The sequence below is a fragment of the Phalacrocorax aristotelis genome, chromosome 2 (assembly GCF_949628215.1).
Source record: "Phalacrocorax aristotelis chromosome 2, bGulAri2.1, whole genome shotgun sequence".
Classification (NCBI taxonomy): Eukaryota; Metazoa; Chordata; class Aves; order Suliformes; family Phalacrocoracidae; genus Phalacrocorax; species Phalacrocorax aristotelis.
Window position 1 is genome coordinate 164,229,974 of NC_134277.1, and position 26,145 is coordinate 164,256,118.

At 47.7% G+C, this 26,145-nt stretch overlaps 1 protein-coding gene across 3 annotated transcripts; it reads right to left on the reverse strand.

Moving 5' to 3' along the window:
* Window positions 1-559: 559 nt before the first annotated feature.
* On the reverse strand, window positions 560-25,346 carry GPR20 (G protein-coupled receptor 20). Of its 3 annotated transcripts, none has more exons than XM_075086198.1 (2): window positions 11,538-12,037; window positions 560-1,946 (listed from the first exon to the last, which is right to left on the reverse strand). In XM_075086198.1, exon 2 carries the CDS (start codon window positions 1,923-1,925, stop codon window positions 864-866), a length of 1,062 nt encoding a protein of 353 aa, XP_074942299.1. In that variant the 5' UTR covers window positions 1,926-1,946; window positions 11,538-12,037; the 3' UTR covers window positions 560-863. The 3 variants fall into 3 exon arrangements, with proteins under 3 accessions (XP_074942299.1, XP_074942298.1, XP_074942300.1); XM_075086197.1 differs by lacking the exon at window positions 11,538-12,037 and adding an exon at window positions 25,232-25,346 and having other exon boundaries at window positions 578-1,946; XM_075086199.1 differs by lacking the exon at window positions 11,538-12,037 and adding an exon at window positions 25,232-25,337 and having other exon boundaries at window positions 578-1,942.
* Between the last annotated feature and the right edge of the window lie 799 nt (window positions 25,347-26,145).

Below are 26,145 nucleotides of genomic sequence, written 5' to 3' on the forward strand. Positions count from 1 at the left end.
GGAATTAGGACAGCAAACCCTGATTTCACAATATGCCAGGAAGAAAAATCAAACGAGAGTAGTATAGCATCATAGTCTGTTTCTGCTTTTCATCTTGGCTGTTCTTCAGGGATAGAGAGCAGAACAGCAGAGTTTGCCGGAAAGCATGATCTTTTTCACAGCTTTTTTGTATGCTCGTGCAGTTTAGGGGATTTAGTGATCCAAATGAAGGTGGAACATGTCCTTAACCTCTCCCCAAGCCCAGGAAATATGTATGAAAACATATACACCCCCATGTATCTTTTTATTATAGCTGATATAGTGAGAGGAGACTTTACTGCTCGACTTCTCTTCCCTGAGAAGTTTAAGACTTTTTCAGAAACAAATGAGTAGTTACTAGCAACAGGTGGGCTGGAATACTTTCTTTCGACTCCATTGGCATCTAAAATCTTTGTAGGGGATAGCTCTGGAAACATCCCTTTTTTCCCTCACTCCTAAGTACATGCCCAAGGCCCAAAAGCTTTCATAGAAAATAGAGATTTCCTGCTTTCTAAGTTATCCTAGGAGTGTGCATTATGATGTCAAATGTGAAAAGAAAACCACAGTAAAGAATTTGTTGCTAGCAAAATGTCTGTATTAAAATACAAAGAAAACTTCCCTGTTGGGAACAGTAATTGATAGACTCTCTTTTGTATTGGTAATAACAGCACTGCAAGTTCCATTTTTCCAAAAAGACCACATATTTTTAAGGAATAAATTCCACTACTGTCATTCTGAACCTCAGCCTAAAAATCAAAGAGGTCAAAGACAATAGTACTGTGCATGTTAGCAATATCCCAACATCATTACACTGGCTTACTGCAGCGTGTCCCATCAGGTGTGGGTTATATCTGAACACTGGTTGGTGACGGCAAGCTCACAGGGCTTCCTATTGTGTTTGAGAAGGCAATGATTGCATTGGAGCCCTTGGAGTTCTTGTTCATACCCAGGATGTCCACACTGGTTTGCTCTGTCTCGGTTTTCCTGAAGATACTTTTCATGGTTGACTGAAAATTATTGGTGACAAAGCAGTAGACAATGGGGTCCATGCAGCTGTTGAGGCTACTCAGAGTCACTGTCACATGGTAGACAAGGAGGCTGACACCATGGGGCATGTCTGGGTTGATGGAGATTGCTACCTGTCGCACGTGAAAAGGAGTGAAGCAGATCATGAAGATGATGAGGACGGTGATAAGGAGTTGCACAGCCCTCATTCTCCTCTCCCGGCTCTGGTGCATGAGGCTGGGCTTGGACAGAGCACACATAATCCTGGTGGTGAAGAAGATAATTATGATGAGGGGGAAGAAGTACTCGCAGACCATCAGGACCAGAATCTTGGAGAGACAACATGCAGCAAACTGTATTGCCATGGTCAGGATGGAAAAAGTCACCACAGTGGCAAAGATCCAAATGAAGACACAGATCCCCTTGGCACAGGTGGGGTTCCTCCATTTACGTGAGGCCTCCACCTGTACGATTGCCAGATAGCGGTCAACACAGATGCATGTCAAGAAGAGGATGCTGCAGTACATGTTGACAAAGTAGCCAAAGATATGAACCAAGGAACAATTCAGACAGTCCCCTGCACTATAGAACATGATGATCCGGACAGGCAAGGAAAAGCCCACCAAGAGATCAGTAACAATCAAGTTAATGGTGTAAATAACAGAGGTGGTTTTTGTCTTGGTACGGAAGCAGAAGACGTACAGTGCCAAGCTGTTCAGCACAACACCCACTAGGAAAATGATGGCATTGACTACCAGCAGGGCAATCCACAGGCTGTAAAAATCTGTGTACAGTTCTTTGTCGGGGTGGATGAACTTGGAGAACAAGTAGGTGCTGGCGTTGGGTTGCTGGGTGGAGTTGATAGAGTCAAGGGCTGGGAGTTGTGTGGAGGAGGTCGGCATGGTCACTGACTTTCCAGCTATCTGGAAGAAAAGAAACAGAATTATATCAATGGGTACGTCAGTGTTCCTTACGGCTAAAAATTTTGTCACCTAAAAACATTTTAACCAACATATTTGTACATCAGTAGTTATATATATTGCTGTACTCTCAGAGTGTCTCATCTGTCAGTATGGGATTACCAATGATTGCTAGAAAAATACCTGGGTTTATAATTACTCTCTTCCAGTGGTTACAGATGCATGTTTTGGAGAAGACACACAATCTCCGCTTCAAATTTCTCTTCCTCTGCTCTGTGCAAAAGTGGTTTTAAGGCCTGAGCAAGAACAGAGAAGTGAACTATGCCAAGGGGACCAAAGAAGAAGGCAAAGTCGGGCGACTTACTCATGGTCATGTTTGAGCCAGCCACATGGCAAATGGCCCAGAGAAATAGATAGGGTTTCTGAGTCTAGGCAGGGTGCATTGATGCTCATGGAGGGCACAGGCCATTTTTTCCTGTGACAAGGAGGGTTGGGACAATATGAAGCACCTACCAAGTCTTGTTTCCTGAATATGGTGCTCATTTTTTAAGCCCTTCCTCCACTGGAGCAGCTTCCTCCTGACTGGAGGGTCTTCCTGCCCTGCCATGGGAGCAGGATAGTGCTGGCAGCCAGATGATGTTTGCCCAACCTATTGGCACAACCATAGCCTTAGCATCTGCTTCCTAAAATATCACATCCCTTCCCTTGACCAGGTGATCCCATTAGAGAATTACATGTAGCAGCATTTTCAGGAACTGTAAGATTTCCCTAAAATCAAAGGATGGCTGAATTTTCCAGGAAAGCACAAGCAGATTGTGTGTGGCATCTTCTAGAGATCTGCACTCACAGCAACAGCAGCCGGGAGATTTCAAACCAAGGGTGTCAGCCGCTACTCCTGCCAGGGTTTGACAGTTTAATTTGCAAATCATTCCTGACTTACACACTATTTTAAACTGATTTGTATATTAAAAAGATAAAAAAAAAGCCCAGTATATACAGAGTCTTGGCTGGTTTCAATAAAAATAAATGGTTGAAAAATGTCTGGAATATCTCAAAGTGGCTGAGCAGGACTTTGAGGTTAAAAAAATCAGCTTGAATCAGCAGAGAATGATGCTGAAAGACTTGAGTTATGAGGATTTGAAATCCGTGCTACCAAAGAGCCAAGTGAGGAAGGGCTAGGAGACAAGGAGCTGCAAACACATCTTCTGGTGCTCACAGGAACTACAGTGTACCTGGGTTGTGTGTCTCAATGAGGGAGGCTTGAATAGTTAAGGGGGTCTGCATATCTACTCCCCCAAGCACACCCCATCTTCTGGCAGCTGGATTTTCCCCTGCACTAATCCTTTTTCCTGCTTATGAGGATTGGAAGGATGGACTGAAGTGAGATGCTCCAAGCTGTTGGTGGCCATGTAGATGGCAGAGGAGGAAGCTACCTAGGTCAGAAGCCTTCCAGTGAAAAGTGGATCCTCAGGAATGTTCCTGCTGGCCAAAAGCAAATGTTTTGCAGGGACAGTCCTAACTGGGTCTAGAGAGCACCACAGCACTTCTAAGCCTGCCTAGTAAGTGCCAAAACCTTTTCCTACCCAGCCACTAAAAGCTTGCTTGTTGGGCTAATGACCTACAAATCCCTGCTAGCCGTAACTCTCAAGCTACCTGCACACCTCCTGACAAAAACAGAAAGCTTCCAGCTCCTGGGGATAAAGAGCTGGAGAACTGAGATTTAGGAGAAAAGATTCCCAAGTTTCTGTGCATTTGCTGGGCACAGCACTCCTGATGTGTCTCACTAGTGCTGAGCAGAGGGGAAGGATCACCTCCTTCGGCCTGCTGACAGTGCTCCTCCTAAGGCAACGCAGGAGGCTGTTGACCTTCTTTCTCACAAGGGTGCATTGCTGGCTCATGTGCAACTTGACTGAGAATTTAGAAGACTTGGTGTGAAGTTCCCTCTGGAAATTCTTGAGAATTTCCATGACTTTGTCATCATGATGGAGCTTAGGTCTGTTGACCCACAGTCTGGTGATTGCTCTAGTTTCTTCTTGCCTCTCATCTAGTCTATGGAAGTGGTGTGAAAGAAGAAAATGTGTTTCAATATCCTTGAACTTGGAAGGATGTTTATAATCAAATGGCATTTTTTTCTGTTTAGGTAGCCAAGTAGTTGGGTTGTCCATTGGAATGGCTGGCACTCAACCATAAAGCCCTCCTGAAATCAAACCCATTATCAGATGATGCTGCAGGACTGAAATCCTGAAGCCTGGGGTCAGACCACCTGTAATGTCCCACAGAACTGCCGGGCAAAGAGGAACAATCCTAACTTCTGTCCACTTCTGCACTTAGGCCATCTCCAGCAGCAACCGGATGTTGGAACATCTTCTGTTATAGGAATGACCAGATTACCTCACCCTGCACTGAACTCTGGTGGCAGCCAAAGTAGCAACATGTTCACATTATTTTGTCTGGGTCTGATTGAGCCTGCAGACTCCTGGGGGAGGGTCTTGTCTCTTTACATTTTGTGCCAAGCATGCTGTCAGCGAATAACAGGAAAAACTGGACCCAAGACTGGCTGAAGGGAGTGAAGTTGCAAAGTCTGGCACCTGAGAAAGTTGCATGGGGAGGATGCAGAATGCTGACCCATTTTCTAATGATTCTCACCATCTGATCTGCTCTGTTTGTTTCACTTTAATTACTAAAACAAACTGAAATGAGCAGATGCCTGGATCTGCTCCCAGATTTCTCTTTGCAGATGCTGTCAAGAGGAACACTGTGGAAAGTGAAATCAGTAACTCAAAATGCATTCAAGTGTTCCTCATCCTCACAATGCTACTGAGGTATGTAGGGCACTTTACAAACTAACAGAAAAGGAACCCCCGTGAGTACTGTCCATACACAGAAATTGAAATCATCAGCATATATGGTGTGATGGCTTACATAGTCATCTCTTCCACTGAACCCCATGGGCAGTGAAATAAATTCCAGATATAGTAAACAGCTAAAAAACAAGCAGCATTTTGTTTGCCAGATTGAACATACATCAGAGGAGCGAAATTAGAGCTTCTGACTCTTCCCACTCCATCGCTGCCCTGTCTGAACTCAAAATACAAGCATCTACATGAAATAAATTTAAGTACTTCTGAAGATTTCCTCACTGACAGGCTGTGGAAAAGCTGCCTCTTGGGCTGCAGTGGGAAAAGTCTTCCTCTAATCAAATTGTTACTGATGGATTTTGGGGTGAGTGGCCTTTTCCTTTCTTTGTGGGACAGCCCTCATCTCATGGATCAAAAGCAGAAGGGATGGGGAGCTGGACTGGCAAAGAAATAGCATTCCTCTGAGTGCTTTTAATGGTAAGGAGTTGGACCAAACCCCTGGTTAACAGCTACTAAGTATTTTTCCATTGTGGGTCTCCAAGCACTTGACAAAGGTACGTTGCCCCATTTTGCAGCAGGCTGAACAAGGCACAGAAAGGCAGCATGACCTCGCATCTGAGGAAAAGCAAATATTTCCAAAGATTTCCAATTCTACCCTCCCCCAGTCAAAAAATAACACCAACCAGGTCTCTCTGCCATCAGAAATACTCATGTAGGTGTTAAAGTGAGTCAGTTCAGCTACTCATCACCATGGAGTGGTAGCATATAGCAGTCAGTGGGGGTCATGGTTAAATACATGAGAAGCTTTGCAGCCTCTGCAGACCTTTATTTTGCTATGTTTTGCACTATTTATTGCTTGCAGCTATGGCGTGATCTCATGCAGAGCTACAGGAACCACGATCACCTTTGCTTAGCCCCTGTGCTAGCCCCTTTACTAAAATCTTCAGAGTTTGGAGCTTAGCCTTCCTCATGCCTAATTAATCTCTCAGCCCACTAGATTTCCATGCAATCCCTCTTTCCTGGAGCTGGCAGTCTGCAAAGCCCAAGATGGGTAAACATGCATCCTTCTGAGCACTGCCTGACTGCGCCAGTTTGCCTATGCTGTTATATTATACCTCTCAGGCTGGATTTTTGTCTGTCTGGCTGTGAGACTGTGGGTAGCATTTCCTTAAAAGTACAGCAGGCACCTGGGTAGAAATGGGATAAGGGGAAGGACAGAGACTGGAGGTTGACCTGATTTCCTTTGTTCTGATAAATGTCCCTGCTCAGTACTGGGAGAGGGGGACTTGCTCTGAAATACCTTCTTATTGTTGTGTGACACAACTGATTCCATCATTCTTGGGCCAAATAGGAAACAGATGGTCACCGTGCTGAAACCAGGTCCTGCAGCCTCTTCCCTCTCTCGCTTGCTGCTTGCCATCACACTTGTTCTTTTAGCATGGGCAGCTCAGTGCTACGTCTGCTCCAGGAGGATATCCTTGACCATCCTGTGTTTCTTTCCATCCAACTTTTAGGTCCGTGTCAGCCTTAAGCCTCACCCTCCACTTGCTGAAGTCAATGGGGTTTGCTTCCTTGACCTGGGGGAATTTTGGATCTGGCTCAACAATTCAAGTAAAAGGATACAAAAGAAAAGGTGGGTCAGGCAAGTGAGCTTTGTTCTAACCACTCTCCAAAAGGGTTATTTATTGGTGTGTGCAGATAGGATCTCTGCCTGCAAGCCCAGTGACAGAGAGTAAGAAAGCCCTGCTCTAGGATCAGAAAGATGAAAAGGACATTAACAAGTGAAGAGTGAGTGTTATTGAATATAAACAATTTCAGCTTTTCTCATCTCCATGTCCTGAATCAGAACATCTGATATGGCAACCTGGCTCCTCTATCATCCCCCCATCTCCCTTACCCTGTCCTGCCTGCTAGTATTACTCTGCTGCCTGGGATGGCAGTGGCATGTGTTTAGTTTTGCAGCCTTTCTGTGTTTAAAGTTTCCTGGGTGATTTATCATTGTATTTATAAATGAAGGGTTAAACTCACTCTCTTTCAGTTTAAATTGTATGATTCTCCTTCTGGCAAGCTCTCACTCAACTCTGGCTCAAACTGGCCAAATATGGTGTTTTTGTGCATGTCGAGGTCCTTGCCCTACACATGGTAGAGCTCGTTCTGTATGCCTCATGTTCAGCCTGAGGAGGTTGGGTTTGCTGACAGTGGGAAATGAGGGAGAAAGGGAGAGAAAGGGAATGAATCCAGATGCTGAAATGGAAAAGATGGTGCCCATCCAACCCTCAGGCTGTGAGAAAGAACTAATGTCTGGAGGAGAAAGATCCCACCCTGAAGCAGAAATGGGGCTATTCCCAGGGTGGGGAAGATACCATAACTGCGGGCATCAGATCTCTGCTCTCACTTGATTCCTAGGCATTGATGTCTCCTAGAAGCCTCCAGGTCTGAGGACGGCTGGACAGAGTGTGTGAAACACTCAGCTGCTGGGGAGTTACTGTTGGAAATGGTCAAACCCAGTCCAGAGCTGCGTTATTCTTTCCCCTCCAATGCTGTGGAAATAAAAGGTGTTTTGGAGACACAAAACACATAGTTCTGTGAGTGTCAGATTAAATGACACCTGCTTTCTTACAGTTTCATGCCTTGCTGTGGCTCGCAGGGCTGGATAAATGCTTTGCCCTGGTTGAGATGCTTATTATAACTTTTTCCCATGTGGACACTTGGCTGCCTTAATGAGCACTCACGTTCCAGCTCTTCCCTTGGCTCCGACACTTGTTTGACTTTCTCCTCTCTTTGCTGCCTAATTTCCTGAAAATTGAGGTGATCTTTCCCTTCTGCCAAATTTTGGTTGAATTTAGTCAACAAAATGAAAAACTTTAGGAGGATGGAGAAAATCAGAGCTGACAAACACATAAATAGACACTGAGCACAATCCTGGTTTTCTCTAATATGAAACTGCAAGGAGTTTGCTAGCACTTTCCACTATATATCCTTTAATTTAGGTCTTATTCCCTGCAAATTCACAATTGCTTTGGCATTGAAACACTGCAAACAGGGCTGGATAGCTTCTTTGCAAAGAGACAGCATTGCCTGAAGTGAAATAATTTCACATTTACACTAAACAATATCTTCCTCATGAAGAACCAGCCTGAGGATAGATGATAGCTGATTACCTGGTGTACGCATTGTTCGGACACAGCATGTTTGCCTGGGTGCTATAAAGAGCGCGATGGCCAGCAACTCCTACCTTGTACAATGGTTTGAATGGTCATGGGCTGAATTGTAGCCTTTGTGCGGAAGGGGAAAGGTGTGAACTCACTTTGCACAACAGCAAGAGGGATTCACAGCTCCCTACCGACTTTGTGGATGTCCAGTCCCAGGCATGGCCAGGGGCTGTCTCCTTGAAGCCATTTAAGCAATCACGGCCTAAGGATGTGTGGAAGCTAATGAAATGTTGGTTGTTGGGCTTGTGTTGCTGATGGGCTGTTGAGTCATTTGCCTCCTGCCTGATGTGCCCAGCTAGCCTACATGCTCTTTCCTCTCCAAGACCCTGCTGGGGACTGGCGATGGGTACTGCTGTGAGTTGTGATCTGAGCTCCACCCACCACGCTGTGTTCAATGCTATGTGTGCACATGGGTGGAGCCCATGCTCCCCAGCAAGCCTAAGGCCAAAATCAGAGGCTATGTGTGTGAGAGACCTAGCCGCCTGGTTCAGTGTGGAACAAGCAACAGCCTGTGGATGTCCAAGCAATGATCAATCCAACAGGTCATCCTGGGCTGTGAGGGATCACTGCCAGTTAGAAGAGGGAGAGCACAACTGTCTGAACTACGTTCCTCTTCTTCATGGAGCAAAGTGACACAGATGAGAGGGAGGCCACTAGGCTTGGCCCAGGTGGCCACTCTTTGCATCTAGGCTTGAATCTGCTGCTTAAAACCAGGTGACAGATCACCAGTCCTGAACACCCTGGAGACAACCTATTTAAAACCTGGAAAGATCTGTATGGTCCTGAACACCCTGGAGACAACCTATTTAAAACCTGGAAAGATCTGCATGGTCCTGCCCCAGCCCTGTCCTGAGTGTGCATGGATAATATGGAATGAAGCTCCCAAAGATACAGAGAGCCAGAAATACATGCAATGACAGATTTCTTATGACCTTATACCTCCTCTATGCCCGTTTGCACCAGTAATGCCTCAGCCTTTGGAAGAAGGGGTCCAAATGTATATCTACAAGCAAAGAAGTGGGATTGTAGATACATTGCCTCTCCAGACCTGCAAAAGTGCACCCAGCAGTGGTGGGCACCCATGGGTCCTTCGGCACATCTTGGATGAGGCTTGCTACTACTGGTTACCTTAGAAGTGCTAATAAAAGCTTTAAACCTCCACTTGCTTGTTTATACCACACTGTATTGAAAAGTTCCTCCTGAAACATTTAGACTTCCACAATGCCTTCTTGATACTGTTGTATTTTTCATGTCCCTCTTTTCTGCATTACCAGATCTTGGCCTTGGAGGGAGAGAAATATTGTCTTGGTGAATGTTCTGTAAATCACATTGTTAGCATTTAGAAGGCCAAGTGCCATCTGTCATGAGGGAGCATGGAGTGACATCTCTGCAGTGGATGCTGTCTTTCTAGCTCTGATACTGTAAGAGAAATCAGGGCATGACTTCCTGCATGTATCCCTCTCTGTCCTTTGTAGACCAGTAAAATGTGAGGGGAAAGCACATATTTTGAGGGAAATTTTTTTCCAAGAAGGTTTACATTTTTTAAAAAAAGCTAAATCTGGAAAGAAACAAGTGGATTTGGAGTTTTGTAGATCCAGCCAGGAGAGATGGATTTGTGCCTGTCTCCTTGGGAGGTTGTAACAGTACAAGAGAAATGTGTTTGATGTTATTGGGATTACACTAATCCATCTAGCATTTCAAGGGTGCCTGGGACAAAGTGCTAGAAATGCCAATTTGGAACAAAAGCTGTTGTGGCTGTGTACAAGGAGAACCCTGCAGTGAAAATTACCATATAGGCACATACAGGAACTTAAAAGGCAAGTGCAAAATCATTGCGGGAGATTAAACTGAGCAAATTCTGGCCTGTCCATTGCTGCTTGCTTTTGAAAAGGAAATGTTTTAATTGCAAATTTAGCAATCTTTAAGCACTTTTCCCTCTTTCTGCCTTCAGCTGCCTGCTTGCTCTGTCCCTTGGCAAGAAGCCTGAGAAGGACAGTGGGGGAAGAGCAGCAAAAGGGTGCTTCGAGGGTGCCAGAGCAGTGGAACAGGCTGCGCAGGGAGGTTGTGGGGTCCTTTCCCTGGAGACATTCATAACCCACCTGGACACGGTCATGTGCCCCCTGCACTGTGTGTGCCTGCTCACGCAGGGGGTTGGACAAGATGATCTCCAGAGGTCCCTTCTAACCCCTACCATTCTGTGATTCTGTGATTCTGTGAACAGAGCTTTGTGGTTTATATATATACCTGGTATATACCTGGATACCTGGGGTCCTGCATGGCCCAGGGATGCAGGACAGGAGAGACAATGCTCACAACCCAGGGAGCACGGGGAACGGAGCTGACACAAATGCAGGTAGGGACCAAGGGGCAATGCACCGGGGAGAGGCGTCAGGTGTGCCATAAGCAGCAGACCAGCCCACCATGGATGCAGATCTGCAGCCCAGCAGACTTGTGCTGCTTTCTGGGGTGTGGGGAGAAACTAAGGCACAGAGCTATGCCTGGGCTTGGCCTGGGGAATGCAGAAAGATGGGAGACCTGATCAGGGAGCATTTTCTGAGGCATCCTACTGGATAACCAGATCTTAACCCTTTGGGAGACTGGTATCTCTGGTTACCTTTGCTAGGCACATATGACACACTGCTGTGCAGACAGGCCCTACAGTGCCTTCAGGGTTTTGCAAATTTTGGATTAACCAGGATAACCTGCAAAAAACTTTGAGCTGTTGATGAATGTGTTGCTATGAAAGGAGGGAGCATTTCTGAAGGGACCTGGTTAAAGACCTTGGAAAGGTTCTGTTTCTCCTTAGACTGATGCAGCAAGAGGATTCAGAGAAAGAAAACAGCATCTTTCCTAAAGCTGAGCTCACACCCTGCTTCATGGCCAAACAGAAGTAAAACATGCACAGTTGCAGCCGACCCTGTGCCAGGCAGTGAACCATCTCCTCTCCTGGCTTCCAAAGCCTCCCTGAATGCACTTCCCCCCAGATTTAATTATGCTTGGGAATATACAGATACAAACAAGGCATCATCCCATTCCTCACAAGAGTTGGCGTAATACTTCTCAATGGGAGAAAGCCAGTACCTTCACACACCAGCCCCCATGTCCTTGGGAAGCAATCAGTTAATACAGCACTGCTCCAGAACCCGAAAGCAGAGAAGCACACGGCAGAGGAAGCCCCTCACAGCCCCTCGCAGTCACTGGTGCAGCCTGGCTCTCCAGGTTGGGCACCTCCTGATGAACTTCCACACCTGCCGCAGGGGCAGAGCCAGGGGCTTCCCAAGCTGCTTTTCCATGTGTTCGGTGCAGGACCGTCTCCACTGCCATCCCTGCCAGGGCTCCCTGCTGCAATGGCCATGCTTTCCACTCTGGACTTGGTGTCCAGTTTCCAGCAATTCCCTCCTGCCCCCCACACTGTCACCTTTCCAATCCCATGCCCCCACCCCCCCACTTCTCTCTAAGCAATATCCCAAAGCATTCACTGCAGCGGTGCCTGGAGTATATTCCTCCACAATGGACTGACTTACCTCTAGCCCGATCTCCTTTCTATGTTAGAGGACCTGCCGGTAAGAAAATTTCCTCGTGGACCTGAATGATATCACCCCAGGAAAGAGACATCTGTTCTTACAAGCAGAACAACTGGAGTGACTACAGAATATGAAGAAATGCCTAATCTCTCTCTCGCTCTCTCTCTCTCTCTCCCCCTCTCTTCTAAATATAGCCTTGCAACTAATGGGAAAAAATACACACTACCAAAAAAAAAAAAATTTCCACTTGTCTTTAGCGTTCAGAATTTCTCCCCAAACATCTGGCTCCTTGCCTTAAATCTCTGAAATTTATGAAGTGCTGGAAATGCTAAAGAGGGCTCCAGCCTTCCTCATGGTGCTAATGCCTGAACATCTCTAGTAAACTAAAACTGATGTTGCTGTCCCGCTTTTGTCCCCTCCCCAGGTCGATTTTCCTGTGTCTCTGTGGGAACAAACTCTCCTTGCTGAGAACTCACCAGCTCAAGGCCACCACAATGCCACCGAGCCACCACCGTGTGACACAAGAGGAAAATACCTCTCTTTTCATCTTCCTGATATGAACCGGGATTAGAGAGAAGCATGCCTGGCAGTCACAGGAAGGTGCTGGACCGAATGCCTCAAAGCCTGTGACATGCTTTGAACCAACCCAGCTGTCCGGACCCTGCACGCTTTGGAGACACTCTGGCTGCAGTCATTTATGAGAGGGGTTTGTAAGATCTGTCCAAGGACTGGGCTGAAGTGACTGAGTGTAGGTGAGTTGAGGGTGGAAGTAGAGTCTGAGGTTCCACCAAGGAGCCCCCCCAACATGTTCCTCCATCCTCACACAGCCCTTCCCTACTGGTGGTAGAGTTGTTGTGGGTATCAGGTCCCTCTCAGAGTGGGGATTTAAGTATCCCTTCACCTTTGGCTGCATGAGAAGATATTGAGATAGGGCAAAGCATAATGAACTATCCAACTGATGAGATGGGTATAAAGCACATGGCCAGATCAGCTTCCAAGATGTTTCTGCTGACCAGTGCTGTAAGCACTCAAATCTCCTAAATCCCCCAAAGTCCCACCTCATGAAGGGATACTTCCTGCTCAAAACTGGGTATGAAAAAATGCCATATTTTGTGGGGCTTGCACAGGAGGGCTTACAGTAGCTTTATGTCCCTTCTGGGAAAAAACGCAGAAAAAAAATGAAGTGAGAAGTTGCATCAAATGTAATTGTTTAGAAGGACAGGGAGGATGGATGCTGGATTTTATTGTCAGCTCCGGACTGCTCTTTTCCCTCACCCTTTAGATAAAGACAACACTGGTGCCAATGCAATAAACATGCAGATATGGCCCGTCACAACACAACAGGATCAGCTGAGAGGCATTGAATTCCAGGTCAAGAGGCCAAATCCATAAATAGAGGAGAGGTAAACTCCACACATGCATGTCTCACTGGAGCACAAACAGTAGCTATGGTTATTAGAGAAGGTTGACCTCATTTTCTAGAATTAGTTTTTCAGCTTTGGATCTTTCCCAGGAAGACTGAGCTGATCTTTTTTGTCTGGTTATTTTATTGATTTTCTATTTTGAGTTTCCTCACATTGAGGGGCAGATTCTTCCCCCAGTTTCAGGAACATCCTCCTTGACTTTATGTGTCCCCTGATCCAGGCATCCAGCCTTTCACAACTGACCTCCAGCTCAGGCACGTGCCTGGGCTCTCATCTGCTTTTCACTTCCTATGACTTGGAAAGCAAGTGTGATTGGAAGGCCTCCATGAGTCCTGTCTGGGTAATAATCTTGCCTTCACTTCCTTCCATCTTGAAAGCTGAACAGGGGGCAGAACAAAAGAGAAGACACCACCTATAGTCCAACGTTGGGCAGGGTGGATGAACTTGGACCCTATCATTCTTATTGCCTGTGGTGGCAAATGCTTAAGTTTCCGCAGACTGTCAACAAAACTTTTGTACTCAGGAAATAGCTCTCTGGAGTTACAAATGCAGGACTGAAAGGAAGAGGAGAATTTTCTCCAGGATGAGATATTGATACCTATTCTCTGCTCTGGGACTGCCCAGCCCTTCCTATGTGAGGACTGGCTTGGTTTTGTGTTTCTGCAAGATGCATGTGAGCTTTGTTCCCATCCCTGTGCACAGATAATGAGTGCCCTGCACTCCCCCGCTATCCCAGCCTCTCCCTCCTTGCTGGATTTAAAGCTAGACTTGGAGTGGCAACAGCTGCAAAGTTTCAAGTTGTGCCTGAGACATTGCAGAGCATGCCATATTGGGAAGCAGATGCTGCTGTTAAGGTGGAGAAGGCACATCCGGGCTCAGGGCCACGCTTTGTCCCAGACGCGGTTCCCACACTCGACTTCAGGAGGAGTTGCAACCATAGCTGATTAATGAAGAGCTTCTATCATCTCTTGATTTTCAGTCATTTATCACCCTCCCAGAGGGAGGGGGGAAGGAAGAAAAAGAAGCGAAGCTTTAGTAAGTGGAAAATTTTCAAGCTTGTTCGCTGAATATGCAACAGTATTAAATATTGCAGTGAACGTCTTCAGATTGTAGGTGGAAGAAGGTATTGACTCAGCCAAATTAGCACGTAGGAGAGGGAATAATAGTTACGGCAGGGAAAGTTGCTACTGGCCCATAATATTTCCTAGCAATCCCTTAAGTGTGCCATGTAAAATAGGGGTGGGAAAGGGCTCCATTTATAAGTCTTCTGTGGCATAGAGTAGCAAAGCAGGAGGCCAGATAGCTCTGAAGGAGGTTGTCAGAAGTCTGCCATGCACCACCCTGGGGAGATGTCTTCTCAGTTTTTGTCAGAAGGGTATACTGTCCTAGACCTGTTCAGAAATCATAGAACCATAGAATAGTTTGGGTTGGAAAGGACCTTTAAAGATCATCTAATCCAACCTTCCTGCAATGAGAATGGACATCTTCACCTAGACCAGGTTGCTCAGATCCCCATCCAACCTGACCTTGAATGTTTCCAGGAATGGGGCAGCTACCACCTCTCTGGGCAACCTGGTCATTACCCTCATCATAAAAAACTTCTTCCTTAGACCTAGTCTGAATCTATTAGTTTAAAACCATTACCCCTTGTCCTATGGCAACAGGACCTACTAAATAGTCTGTCCCACCTTTCTTGTAAGCCCCCTTTAAGTACTGAAAGGTTGCAATAATGTGTCCCCGGACCCTTCTTTTCTCTAGGCTGAACAACCCCAACTCTTTCTTTCAGCCTTTCTTCATAGGAGAGGTGCTCCAGCCCTCTGATCATTTCTGTGGCCCTAAAAAGGGATTGTCTGTCTGTCTGTTGACTGTCTGTTCGTCCCCTGCTGCAGGGGAAGAGATTGAGATTGGGCACAGCGTAACAAACTATTGCACTGCTGAGGTGGACTTAAGGCACATGGCTGGATCATCTTTGAAGATGTCTCTGTTGACCAACTCTGTAAGGACTCAAATGTGAATCTGGTGTCTGAATGTGCCTGCTTTTTTTTTTTTTTTTTGTTAGGGAAGTTGAATTTAGGCTCTGTTACTCAGAACAGATTCTCAAAAATGTATTCTCTTCTTCAGTGGCAGAGGAGAGCTGCTACTCAGAAGGTATTGGACCGAAACCCAAAGGAATCAGAGCTCAGAAAGTTGAGGAGTGTTCACCCATGGTCATGACAGCACGGTGGACACCAAAGGATAGGATCTTCACTGAGCTGTCTGGGAAACCTTTTTTATCAGCTACTTCAGAGAAAGTGAACTCACATGCCCATAGGCCACCTCCACTGAACATTCCTCCATTTTCCCTCCAACAAACATTGGAGGTTGCAGGTTGCACAGCTGGTGTAGATACAGGCTTGATGGAGAAACAACAGTAGATGGACTCTGCTCCCTGCCAGGTGAGTAAACCCTTTGCCATGGCAGATAAAGTTAATAGCATGAAGGAGAGTCCACATCCATTTTACCCTCCCCAACCACTCTTCCTTCTAGTAAATCTGCCCTAGAAGATCCCCAGGCCCTAATAAATGCTGGAAAACATTAATGTATGTCCCTATGATACGCACTGCCCATGAGGCCTAAATATTTGGTTCTCTACAGTGTCCAGGGCTATCGTGGGACGCTGTGAATCAGATTCAGAACTGACCCAGGGAACTGGGTATGTTGTCACAGGTGGTCCAAGGGTGGAGAAGTTGCTGCAGTGGACCACCTTCTAGGAGTCACCTTTTACAGAGGACAACTGCCAGGAAAGCACCACATGGCATTTGGTTTAGGGGGAAATCTTTGGACACTGAGAGTCTCCCCAGATGTGTAGGAATTTCCCTCGCAAAGGGGCTTGTGCTTCAATCCCATCACACTTCCTTATCATTAATGGGTGGGACAAACATTGCCATTCCCTGGAAGGAAAGCCTTGGGCAGCAGTATGGGAACATTGTCAAAGGATGAGGAACAAAACACTGGCTTCTGTCCCAGCCCTGCTGCAGACTGTAATGGAGCCGAGCAGGGATCTGGCAGGTGCTGCCTGATGAATGAAATCACCTGCCCTAATATTTACAGCCCCCTGCCAACAGTGAGAAGGGAAAGAAGCTGATATTTAGTGGGAACAACTTGTAGCTATTCTGATTTGGTGGAGCTGAAAAGGACCAGGGAAAACCCCTAACTCTTTGTCCTGCATCCAGCTTGAGTCTTGCTCGTGCTGTGGGTGGCAATGTCCTTGCCAGTGAGGCACAAGGGTGGGAGGCCTTGTGTCCACAAGGCATGGGAAGGAGCTCAAGGGCTGGATTTGACCCTCCATTAACTCAAGTGGAGTCAAAATTGGTCCCTGCAGGGATGCTGGAATTCAGGTGGGTGCAGCAAGCCTGTGGCAGAGAGAGAGGCTTGGGTGGCCACAACATGGTCTACAGGGAAGATGGAGTTCACAGGGGATCAGGGCTGGGGGTTGTTCCTTGTCCCTCACTCAGCCCTGCTGGGAGGGGATTCAGCTGCTGGCCTATTGAGAGGTCATTCTCTGCTGTTCTCATGGTTATCCAGGTATGCCATGCTGGGACATCTGGGAGAACGGAGACTCCTTTGGGATCTGAACCCTGCAGCATTCATGATGGCTACGCCTAGGGTGGTAGCTGGAGGGGCTGTAGGGAAAGATCAGAGCCCTCTGCACTGAACCCTAGACAGAATCTTCATCCCTCTCCTGCAGTGCTGGGGGCAGAAACACCAAAGAGGCAAAGAAACATGAGCTGCTCCTTCCTGGAGAAGGAGGGCTTGGCCCACTGACCCTGCTCACGTTCAACAACCCCAGGGCTGATTGCCTGACTCTCAGCATGGGCAACAGAAGCTGTGGTGAGCCATAAAAGATGGTCCAGCTGCCTCTGTGATGGCATGTTAGCAGGGACCAGAGGCAGCTGCACCTACCTGACATAAGCTCAGCAGAGAGCTGTCGGCATCCCCTGCCAACTGCTCGAGATCACAGGTGCTTCCCAGCGCTTGGTGGGCTGTCACTCACTGTCCTCAGAGGACTGCAGAAGCTACCATTAGCATGTGGCCCTGCCTCTGAAAAGGCTCCACATCTGCATGTTTATACAAGGAGGGAGATCAGGCAGTTGCCATATGGGGGCCTATGCTGATGGGATCCAGCTGTGATCTGTCCATTTGATGAGGAACAGGAAAAGACAAGTGGTTCCCAAATGGTGGTCATGGCTCCTGTTGGGTGAGTCAGGCACAGGGGAGAAAGTGTGCAAGGGCCAGTTTCCTGCCCTTGCAGGGCAGGATTTGGGATTTGACTTTTCTGACCATTGCCTCCCCCTCCATTTCTCTCCTCAGGCCATGGCATTTTTGCTGATGGACCTGCTGAGCTGGAAGAAAAATGAAGATGTCTGCAGGACACAAAGAGCAAGCTGCTCCTCTGGGCGACCCTGAGGTCTCTTCTGGGTGACTGGTTTGGAGTACATTGGTCCTGCCTGTCTCTGGTTCTTGCATGATGAGAGGTGTGAAGTTGGATGTGCCCTGTCCCTGCGGGGGTGCATCAGGATCCCTCTCTCCATCCCAGTCTGCCTGTTTTACCACAGCTCTCACAACAGTGAGGTTTCTGACAAGGTTCCTCAGTCAAGGCACAAACAAAATGGGACACAGATACCCTTTGGCCACCCAACAAGACATGTTGTGTCTCAGCTGCCCCTTGTGATGCAACCCATGTTGGGATCCCTTGCAGGGTCCTGCTCTGACCTTTCTGGGCCCCCAACCCCGCTCTGGCCAGCAGCCACCTCTTGTTCTTTTCTTGATATTTTTTCAAAGTTTCAGGAGCTAATTGCCAAGAACAAAACGTCCAATGTCACAACCTCACCGCAGAGCTCTCCCCATTCCCAGCAAAGTATTTCCTGCTGGATTTTTTTGTCACTGGGCACATAGGGACACTGGTGCTTGGAGGGGAAAGCTACGCAAGCAGCCAGGGCTTTGGCATCGCTTGGGCACACGTGCCCCGGGTAGGTCAGAGCGAGGCAGGGCGTAGAATCATAGAATCATTAAGGTTGGAAAAGACCTCTAGGATCATCAATTCCAACCATCAACCCAACACTACCATGTCTCCTAAACCATGCCCTGAAGTGCTCTTGCCCAGTTCTGGCTCGAGGGCTGCAAAGCAGGAACTGGCAGGACTCTTGGCATGGCTGCACTGGGATGTGGCTTGGGGGTGGTCGAGAGAGCTCCCAGGCAGCTCTCAGTCCTCTGCTCTTGCGTCTGGGGAGGTGGGAAGCACAATGTGGCAGGGCTGAGCCAGAAAACCTTGAATGCAAGGTGTGCTGAGCCCTATGAGGCTGCAGAGGACAGAAGGGACATTCACAAACACATGGCAAGGAAGTGGTGGGGACCTTAGGGGACCAGTCTGGTACCTCCACCTGATCTGACTTAGCAGTGAACACAAACCTGGCAAGGGGCAGTGTGGTGCTCCCAGGGCCGTCTGGTCAATGGCCGGGGTCCTTTGCTGTATGAGCAATCTAGCCTGGGAGGAAGAACACCTGCAGCTCAGAAAATCTGGTCTTTGGACCCACGCTCCTCAAACGGCTTTAGCAAAAGACATCCTCTCCCTGCTTTTTCTCTGCAAACATGCTAATCCTTCTCTCCCGTCCCCTTTGTTCGCCTAGTTCGTAGAGATTTCAAATGGCTCAGGGCAGGACTGTCTTTTGTTAGACATGCACAGAGCTCGGCGATGCTCTGATCTGGAACAGGGCAGCATAAATCTGATGGATTATCGTAGGAAATGCCACAATGATGAAAAACCCTATAGGAACAGGAAGAAAAGAAAGGGCCCCATTTGGGGAGAAAAAACCCTTCACAACCACGCTGCTGCTGCTGCCTGGTTACAAGTGATTCCTAAAATTGCTGCCTCTGGAAGAGGCTGGCACATTTGCTGAGAATTTTTGCCTGTTATTTTGGAGGGGGTGTTTTCCTTTGTGTTTTCAGCTGTTTGGAATTACAGCTCCTGTCCCTGCAGGCGGTTCCTGCTCTCATGGCAAGTTCTGTGTGAGGGGCCTCATCTGGGACAAAAAAAACCACTTTCTGGGGATGTGCCTCAGTTTCCCTATTGTTGAAATGACCCCTCTAAGCACAAGATGCAGAAATGCCCTGGGAAGTTTTCAGGAAGGGAAGGAAGGATTCACATGTGTGATTTAAAGGGTTTTCTACTGGAAATTGCAATGCCAGAATAATCAGCTTTCTCTTGAAGACAAATGGGTGGGCAGCAGAATCCAGCAGGCACTGTTTGTGATGGTGGTGCTCGATTTTTCTATAGGATTGTGGACCCCTTTGTCTTTCACATGGGGCAGAGGGAACCTGCTGTGGACCCGAGTCAGGTGGAAACACAACAGTTCAGAAACCCTGGGGAATATTTTCTCTGCCTGCTGTGAGGTTATGGACAGGAACAGATTGTCTCCATTGGTTATCAAGGAGGCCTTGAACACATTGAGGTATAGGCAATGGATGGCATGATGGAGGGAAGACCAAGGCCCTATTCCAGTTTGTGTTTATGGCCTCAAAGCAAATTTATCATCAGGAGCAAAAGCTCAAATTGCCACTGCTGAATCATTCCTCTCCGTGGCTTCATCTTATTACCAATAGCTTCAGTCTTTGTTATGTCAGGAGATGCTGCAAGGTGCCATTTTACATGCCCTTTGTGTTGTCTGGAGGGATTTTTTCCTACAAGAGCACTATTAGATGTAATAAATAGTGTTAAATGGGCTAATAAAAGGGGCATGTGTGTCTGCCTTGGAAAAGGCCCAAACCAAAGCAGTGGGAATGAGCTGAGGTCCAGCAAACATGACCCACCGGAGAGACCAGCAGAACTGGGCTTGTTTAGTCTAGAGAGGAGACGACTGAAGACAGACCTGATAACAGGTCCAGAGATATCTGCGGCAGCTTCCCTGGGAATGGTGCAAGGCGGGTTCATCTTGCAGGGCTTAGTGCATTAGTTCTGGTGTGTACTTAATGACCAGCCCACTTCCCGGTGGTCCCAGTGTAGAGACCTCCTTTGAGTCAGAGGAATCCCATTGCTCGTGTCTCCTAGGGCAAGGATGTACAATCAGCATCCGTGCTCTCTGTAATACAGAGTTAGAGCCACAGCAGCAGCTGGGGCAGCTGGAGGATCCCCCCATGGTGCTAGAGTCACAGGTTAATCCCATGTCTGTAACACAACCTAAATGGCACCTTCTTTTGGGCAAATTCTGCTGGCTTCTTTAAAGCAAAAATCCAGCCTGCTGGGATTGCTAAACTGGGCTCTGCTTCTTTGGGTGTCTTTCCATTTTCCAAGAAAAATAAACCACAGGCTCTGTATTTTTAGATATGCCATCTGATCACAGCTAGTCATATATCAGTCCCAACACTGTGAGTCAAGATGCTGAGCTCCACTGCTGAACTCCCTTGGGCAAGAACTAGTGGCTTGAGCCATCCTGAGTGTATTAATAAATCAGCGCATTTAAAATAATCATGCAATTTCTTAGGTAAGCTGCTCATGAGGAATCATACCACTGGGATTTATTACTGCTAGTGTCTTAGAGGCTCTGATTCTCTGGGTGAAATTAATACTGTTGTGAGTGGGAGATGAACAGCCCTGGTATGAGACAGACCTAATCTAGGCAGGGGCCAGGCAGCAAAACTCCCCTTCCTTTCCCTCTCCTGCCAGTGACTCTGATTCCTGGTGTCTGCCCCTGGCTATTTCAGTCCTGGGTATCCTCTGAGGCAGCTGCTGGTTGGAGTGAACTTTATGGTGGCTTCATGCAGCAGTGGGATGTGACAGCTTTGTGCTGCTGACCTGAATCTGCATGGCAGAGACAGGGGTAGGAAATGCCTATGCACTACTCCCACCATTGTGAAACCCTTTTGTGGGTGGTGGGAGAAGGGGTAGCTTGGGGGCAGCATGTTTCCCTGGGCATGTTTCCCTTGTGCAATCCTGCCCTGTGCAATCCAGCTCCACAACTCAGCCCTGGACCTGTTTGGAAAGTATCTGCTCAACCTGCCTTGCACAACAGTGCACAAATGTGGGATTGTTGGTTTATTATAGATCTCTGTCCCTCACTGTCCTGCTCCAGCCCTCACAAGTTTGTGTCTCTAACACCAGTGCAGCCTGGAGGCAATTTTCTCTGTGTTTGATCAAAGCAGCAGGAAGCCTTGAGGCTGGTGTATGAAAAATTGGGCTGCCTTGTTCCTGAGAGTTTATTTGTTGAGTTACTTCATCACTCTAATGACAATCAATTTATCTGCATAATGAGTAGCTGGAGACATTGTAACACAGCTTGGCAGCCTGGAGTTTTCTCAAAGATCTATTGTTTGGCATATTCAACTAAGGGAAAAGGAGCCAGCCTGGCTGCTGGGGGACTTCAACTCTGCAAGTGCCAAGAAGGTGAGACTGAACATGACAACACAGCTTTCTCTCTACATCCTTCCAGAAGAGGACCCTCGGGCTGAGGATGACATTACACCCAGTTAATAAGCCTGCTAATGCTTTGGCCTCCCTGGTGAGATGGGTAATGACAAGTCAGGCTGGGCTGGTTATAGGGGAAGGCGTGCTCTGCGTGTTCAGTTTGCACTGCCCGTCGGCCAGCTCCTGGAGAGCAGCCAGACCAGCAAGACAGTGCTCCTACACCCCACGGGGTGGAGGGGCTGGTTTTACAGTACTGGTTTTGCGTGGTAGAGGCCTGTGCCCACCACCCTGCCATGTAAGCCATCCACCAGCAATCTCCTGTCCTCTGCACCTGAATGCTAGAAACATCTTTTTTTGCATCATGCAAGAAGTTGGTCACCCTGCTGAGCCTGTCTCGGTGTCCTCTCCTGCTGTGCCCAGGTACCCACTTTACAACATCCTTCTTGGTAGCCACTTTACTATGTCCTGGATTTGTCATTCCGAGAGGACGCTGGTGGGTTACAAAAGCCTGCTGTGGTCTCTGTGCGAGTCTGCGTGCTCAGAGCTCGGTGCCATTTCCTCTTGCTAATGCCTACCTGCAGCGATCAATTTACTCTAATGTAGGTCTTTCCAGCCTCTTGTAGCTCTGGATAAAACAGAATTTCATCCAACACCCACAGCATCCCCAACCCCATCCCCGAGGCCAAAGTCTACTTGTGATGGCTTCACTATGGGGCGGCTCCCCAGAGAGACCCAAATCCATCTCTCCAGGTGTCCCATAGAGAGGGCTGGTAACCTCAGTTTATGCGAGGATGGGGAGCTGTCTACTGGACCACCACACCAGGAGCCATATACCATGTTTGTTAGCCTCAGGAGCATTTCCCAGAGCCCCATCTTTTTTGTGGATATTTGTAGAGAAAGTGGCTGAAGCCATGAAGAGGATGGGACAATCGTCAGTAAATCTTTTTGCACCAATGTAGAAGAAGTCATCCTTTCTGTTGTGTGATAATGGTCCTAAGTGGTGCTTTCGAGGCTGTGGTAGATGAGGTGCATATCTTTTATGGATTGTGCATAAGGGGTAATAAAAAATTCAGTTCCTCTGTGTCTATACACCAATGGTGTATTGATCCCAGTAATATATCATGCTGAGTCTGAACAGTAACATCCCTGGTTAGTGTCATCCTGATGGGTGATATAATTTCTTTGGGTGTCACAGCCAGCTCAGCCTAGTCCCATCTGGCCCATACAGCTTCATTGATCATTTTGCTTTGGCCCTGGGCTTAATTTTGCTATTATCCTCATTCACCCTTCACCTCAGCACAACCATTTCTGTCTCTGGACTTTGTCATTCTTAGCTGGACTGTGCTGTACCTCTCTAGGACTTACTGGATGGCAAGTGTTTCTCTGCTAAGCTGTCAGTAGGATTTGCTCAGCTACCCTTAATCAGTTGTTTTGAGCAGAAGAAAAATCTACAGCTAAAAGCTACAAATTAAAATGCAAATATGAAAACTGGAGGAGAGGTAAAAGAGAGAGCAAGAAGCACAATATTTACAGAAAGGCTTGCTAAGAAGCAGCAAATCCTCAGAAGGGGCTGTAGACTTTACCTTAGATGTCACAGGAGGTTTGCTAATTTGCACATTTAAGTAATAATTGTCTCACATCCCCCTAAAAATAGCAACTGGGCATTTATAGAAACCTGCTATAACAGTCCATGGTGCAAAGGAAAGTCCAAACAATGTGCGCTTTGTGTGTTTGTTAGAGCATTACTCCCATGGGGGATTTCTGGCTCCCACTTTAAAAAGGGCTCAGGAATTTGGATATCTCTGTTTTTAGATGCCAGGACTCGCATCTCCTTAAAGGGTGAGGTTTCCCTGAACGTTTTGAACACCTGCCTGCTAAACATCCCTGTTTATGTGTCTCTAACCTGTTAAAATGCAGACAGCCAAAATCCCACAGCACTTCTGACAAGGTGGAGTGCAGGACTCGGTCTTCCCCTCTGAAAGGGGACATAAGGGCAGGACAGCCTGTATCCCTGGGAACCACGTCATCCCTAGGGCATGATGCATGTAAGGGGGAGCAGAGCTGTGGTGGTGTTGTACGTGCGCATGGAGGGATTTATTGCTCTGTTCAGCAGCCTCCCCCGTTCTGCTTGCTCTGCCTTCAGGAGAACGTGCTGTGAAAGATGTTTCATGTACAATTCCTTCCTTGGCCTTTGCCTCCTTCTTCAAGGGGGAAAGAAGACTTGTAGGGTGATTTTGGAGCCTTTATGCTCTGTGGGAAGGGAAGAAATGGCTCCCTGTCTGTATTTTATCTCAACACACTCGGGAGATGGGGAATGAGGCTTGAGCAGAGTTAAGCAAAATGCGCTGAAATCAATTGATTAATAAAGTAACTGCTCAATTGCATTGCTAACTTGCTACGTGTCCTTGTAAGAAAGGAGGGTGGCAGAAGAAAATTTGCTTTCCAGTTGTGGGTTGGCAGAGATTTCTGTGCACAAAGGAGATGATAGAAAAGTTTCTTAGTAAAGAGGTTCCCATCGATGGCAGGATCCTGTCCTCACTTGTGCCAGTAGATGCTAGATGTTATCATGGAGGTGGTAGGTAAGTCTGCCTCCTTTTTTCCATGGCTGCCCAGCTTTCCTCCACTCAGGGAGGGATTCACAGAGTGAGCTGAGATGCAGCATTGCATCTAATCATGGGTGACAGAAGCATTTGCCCCACTGGTTTTCAACTGGGACTGTCACGTTCACATAATAGGGAGTAAACTTGTACGCCCACTGTCTTTTATTTCTCAATGGGGGGAGTTTTAGCTTTGCTGAAGGAGATGCCATTTCAGGAAACAGGCTGGCTTTTTGCTGAAGAAGAGAAATTGGCCCTGGTGTGTGAGAAATGTTAGAAGAAAAGGCGCCTCATGTTACCAAAACACAGCTGAAACGAGTCCGAAGATCCACATTGCCAATTCATCACACTCTACCACTGAGTATAGTTTGTGTAAACGACAGGAGATACTCTATATGATATACTGTGGCTGGACATGTCTCAGCTGGCAGCAACTTGCCAAAAGAGCTAGCAGGGCCATTCATGCCTCTCACCCACCCCAGCTCTGTGCCGGCCACTTCCCTCATCCACACAGTGCCCAAAGTAAGGGCATTTCCATACCATTTCCCTGGGGAAAGTTTTCTGCTTCCTAACCCTATATTATACAGTTCATTTTGAGCTCACTCAGACCACTTTTTCATGGCCTGAGTCTAAAACCCTTGAATCTAGCCTTGCATCCCTATACAGGGACACTTGCAGGATGTGTACATGTATATGTACTTGGACTTGACAGAGGTTGTCAGTATGTGGAGGTATACCAGAAACAGTCAATTTTTCATACAGAATTCCTCAGATAGCTCTGCCTGCAGTCTGCTTGATACGTAGAGACATGCGTGTGTCCCCACATGCATGTCACTGACTGAGATAATGGACCAGCACAAATATACTTTGGCACCCAAAGGGACCAGTTCAGTATCTAGAAACACCCACATTTCCCTCAATGAGGTGTTCTCTTCCGTTGCATCAGCCCTAAACTCCCCGACCCTCCTCTACCCTTGCAGCACCCAGCACAGGGGACGCTACTCTCCAGTGCTGTTCCCACCTGTGTGGAGCCAAAAGGCATCCAAACCCATGTGCTTTGCTCTTGACCCGGCTTGCAAGGACTCCCATCCCTGCCTGCATGCCTCCAAACTCTCAGCCCAGCCAGGACCAGAGCACGATGCCTTCCTGAGCTGCAGCTGGTGCAGCTTCCTCCCTCTCCCCCCTCGCTGCCTGCCCGCCTCTCCCAGCTTGAAGCATGCTGCAGCCGGTACTTACGCAGCCTGAATGAGAAAGCTCAGCTGCTGGTCCCTGAGCTCGCTCCCAGATTCCTCGACCGAGCAACCGTGAGCAACCGAGCGCTCGCTCCCCAGCGCTCAGCCCGGCGCAGTGATGATACAGGAACCAGACCGCCTTGGTTTACTTTTACATTGACGTCAGTATCTTTTCTAGCCTCCACAGCTCGTTTTGGTAAAAGGATGTCTTCAGGGTGAAGGGGAGGGGTCGGAAAGGAAGAGGAGTGAGGATGAGCTGGAGATGAGTTTTTGTGATGTAGGCAGCCAGCAGTGAGAGATTTTAGGGGATAATGCTGAAAGAAAGGGAGATTATGGAGCCCACGTTGACCCTGGCTATAGATCATCACCTGGACATTGGTATGTTGGAGGCCTGACCCTCACATCTGCACAGAGAGCTGCCTTCCCACCTGCACCAATGCCCCAGGCAGGAGCACAAGCCCTGCCTTCCCCCACATTTGGTGGTTGTTTGCACCTGGGTGCTGGTTCAAGGGGAGATGGAACGTTGAGGGCCTGAGGGAAGCCTAGTGCCCTACACAATGCCACATGGACACAGCTGCCCAGTTGTGCTGCCTCTGTGCCCAGGCCAGGGCCAGCGTCTGTCTCTAAGGGAACAGGACATGCTAATTTGTGTTCATTCACCATCACAAAGAAAGGCCTTAAAGACATGGGTTCCATGGGCCGTGCACTTGTAAATGAGTGTGCACCTGAATATGCCTGTATATAGAGAAGGTTCAGCCTTTTACAGGCTTACAGAGATTGTAGAACTTAGTATTCAGGTTCAAGCACCTGAATAACTCACCTCTCCCTGGACCCTTGTACGGTTGGAGAGTACTCGTCTCCTGTGGAGACCCTGCTGTGTCAGGCTAAGGCTTTAATTTCATCCTGGGATTTTTGCTG

Excerpts from the sequence above, each read along its gene's own strand:
- GPR20 (XM_075086198.1), bottom strand. The coding sequence starts at position 1,925 with ATGCCGACCTCCTCCACACAACTCCCAGCCCTTGACTCTATCAACTCC.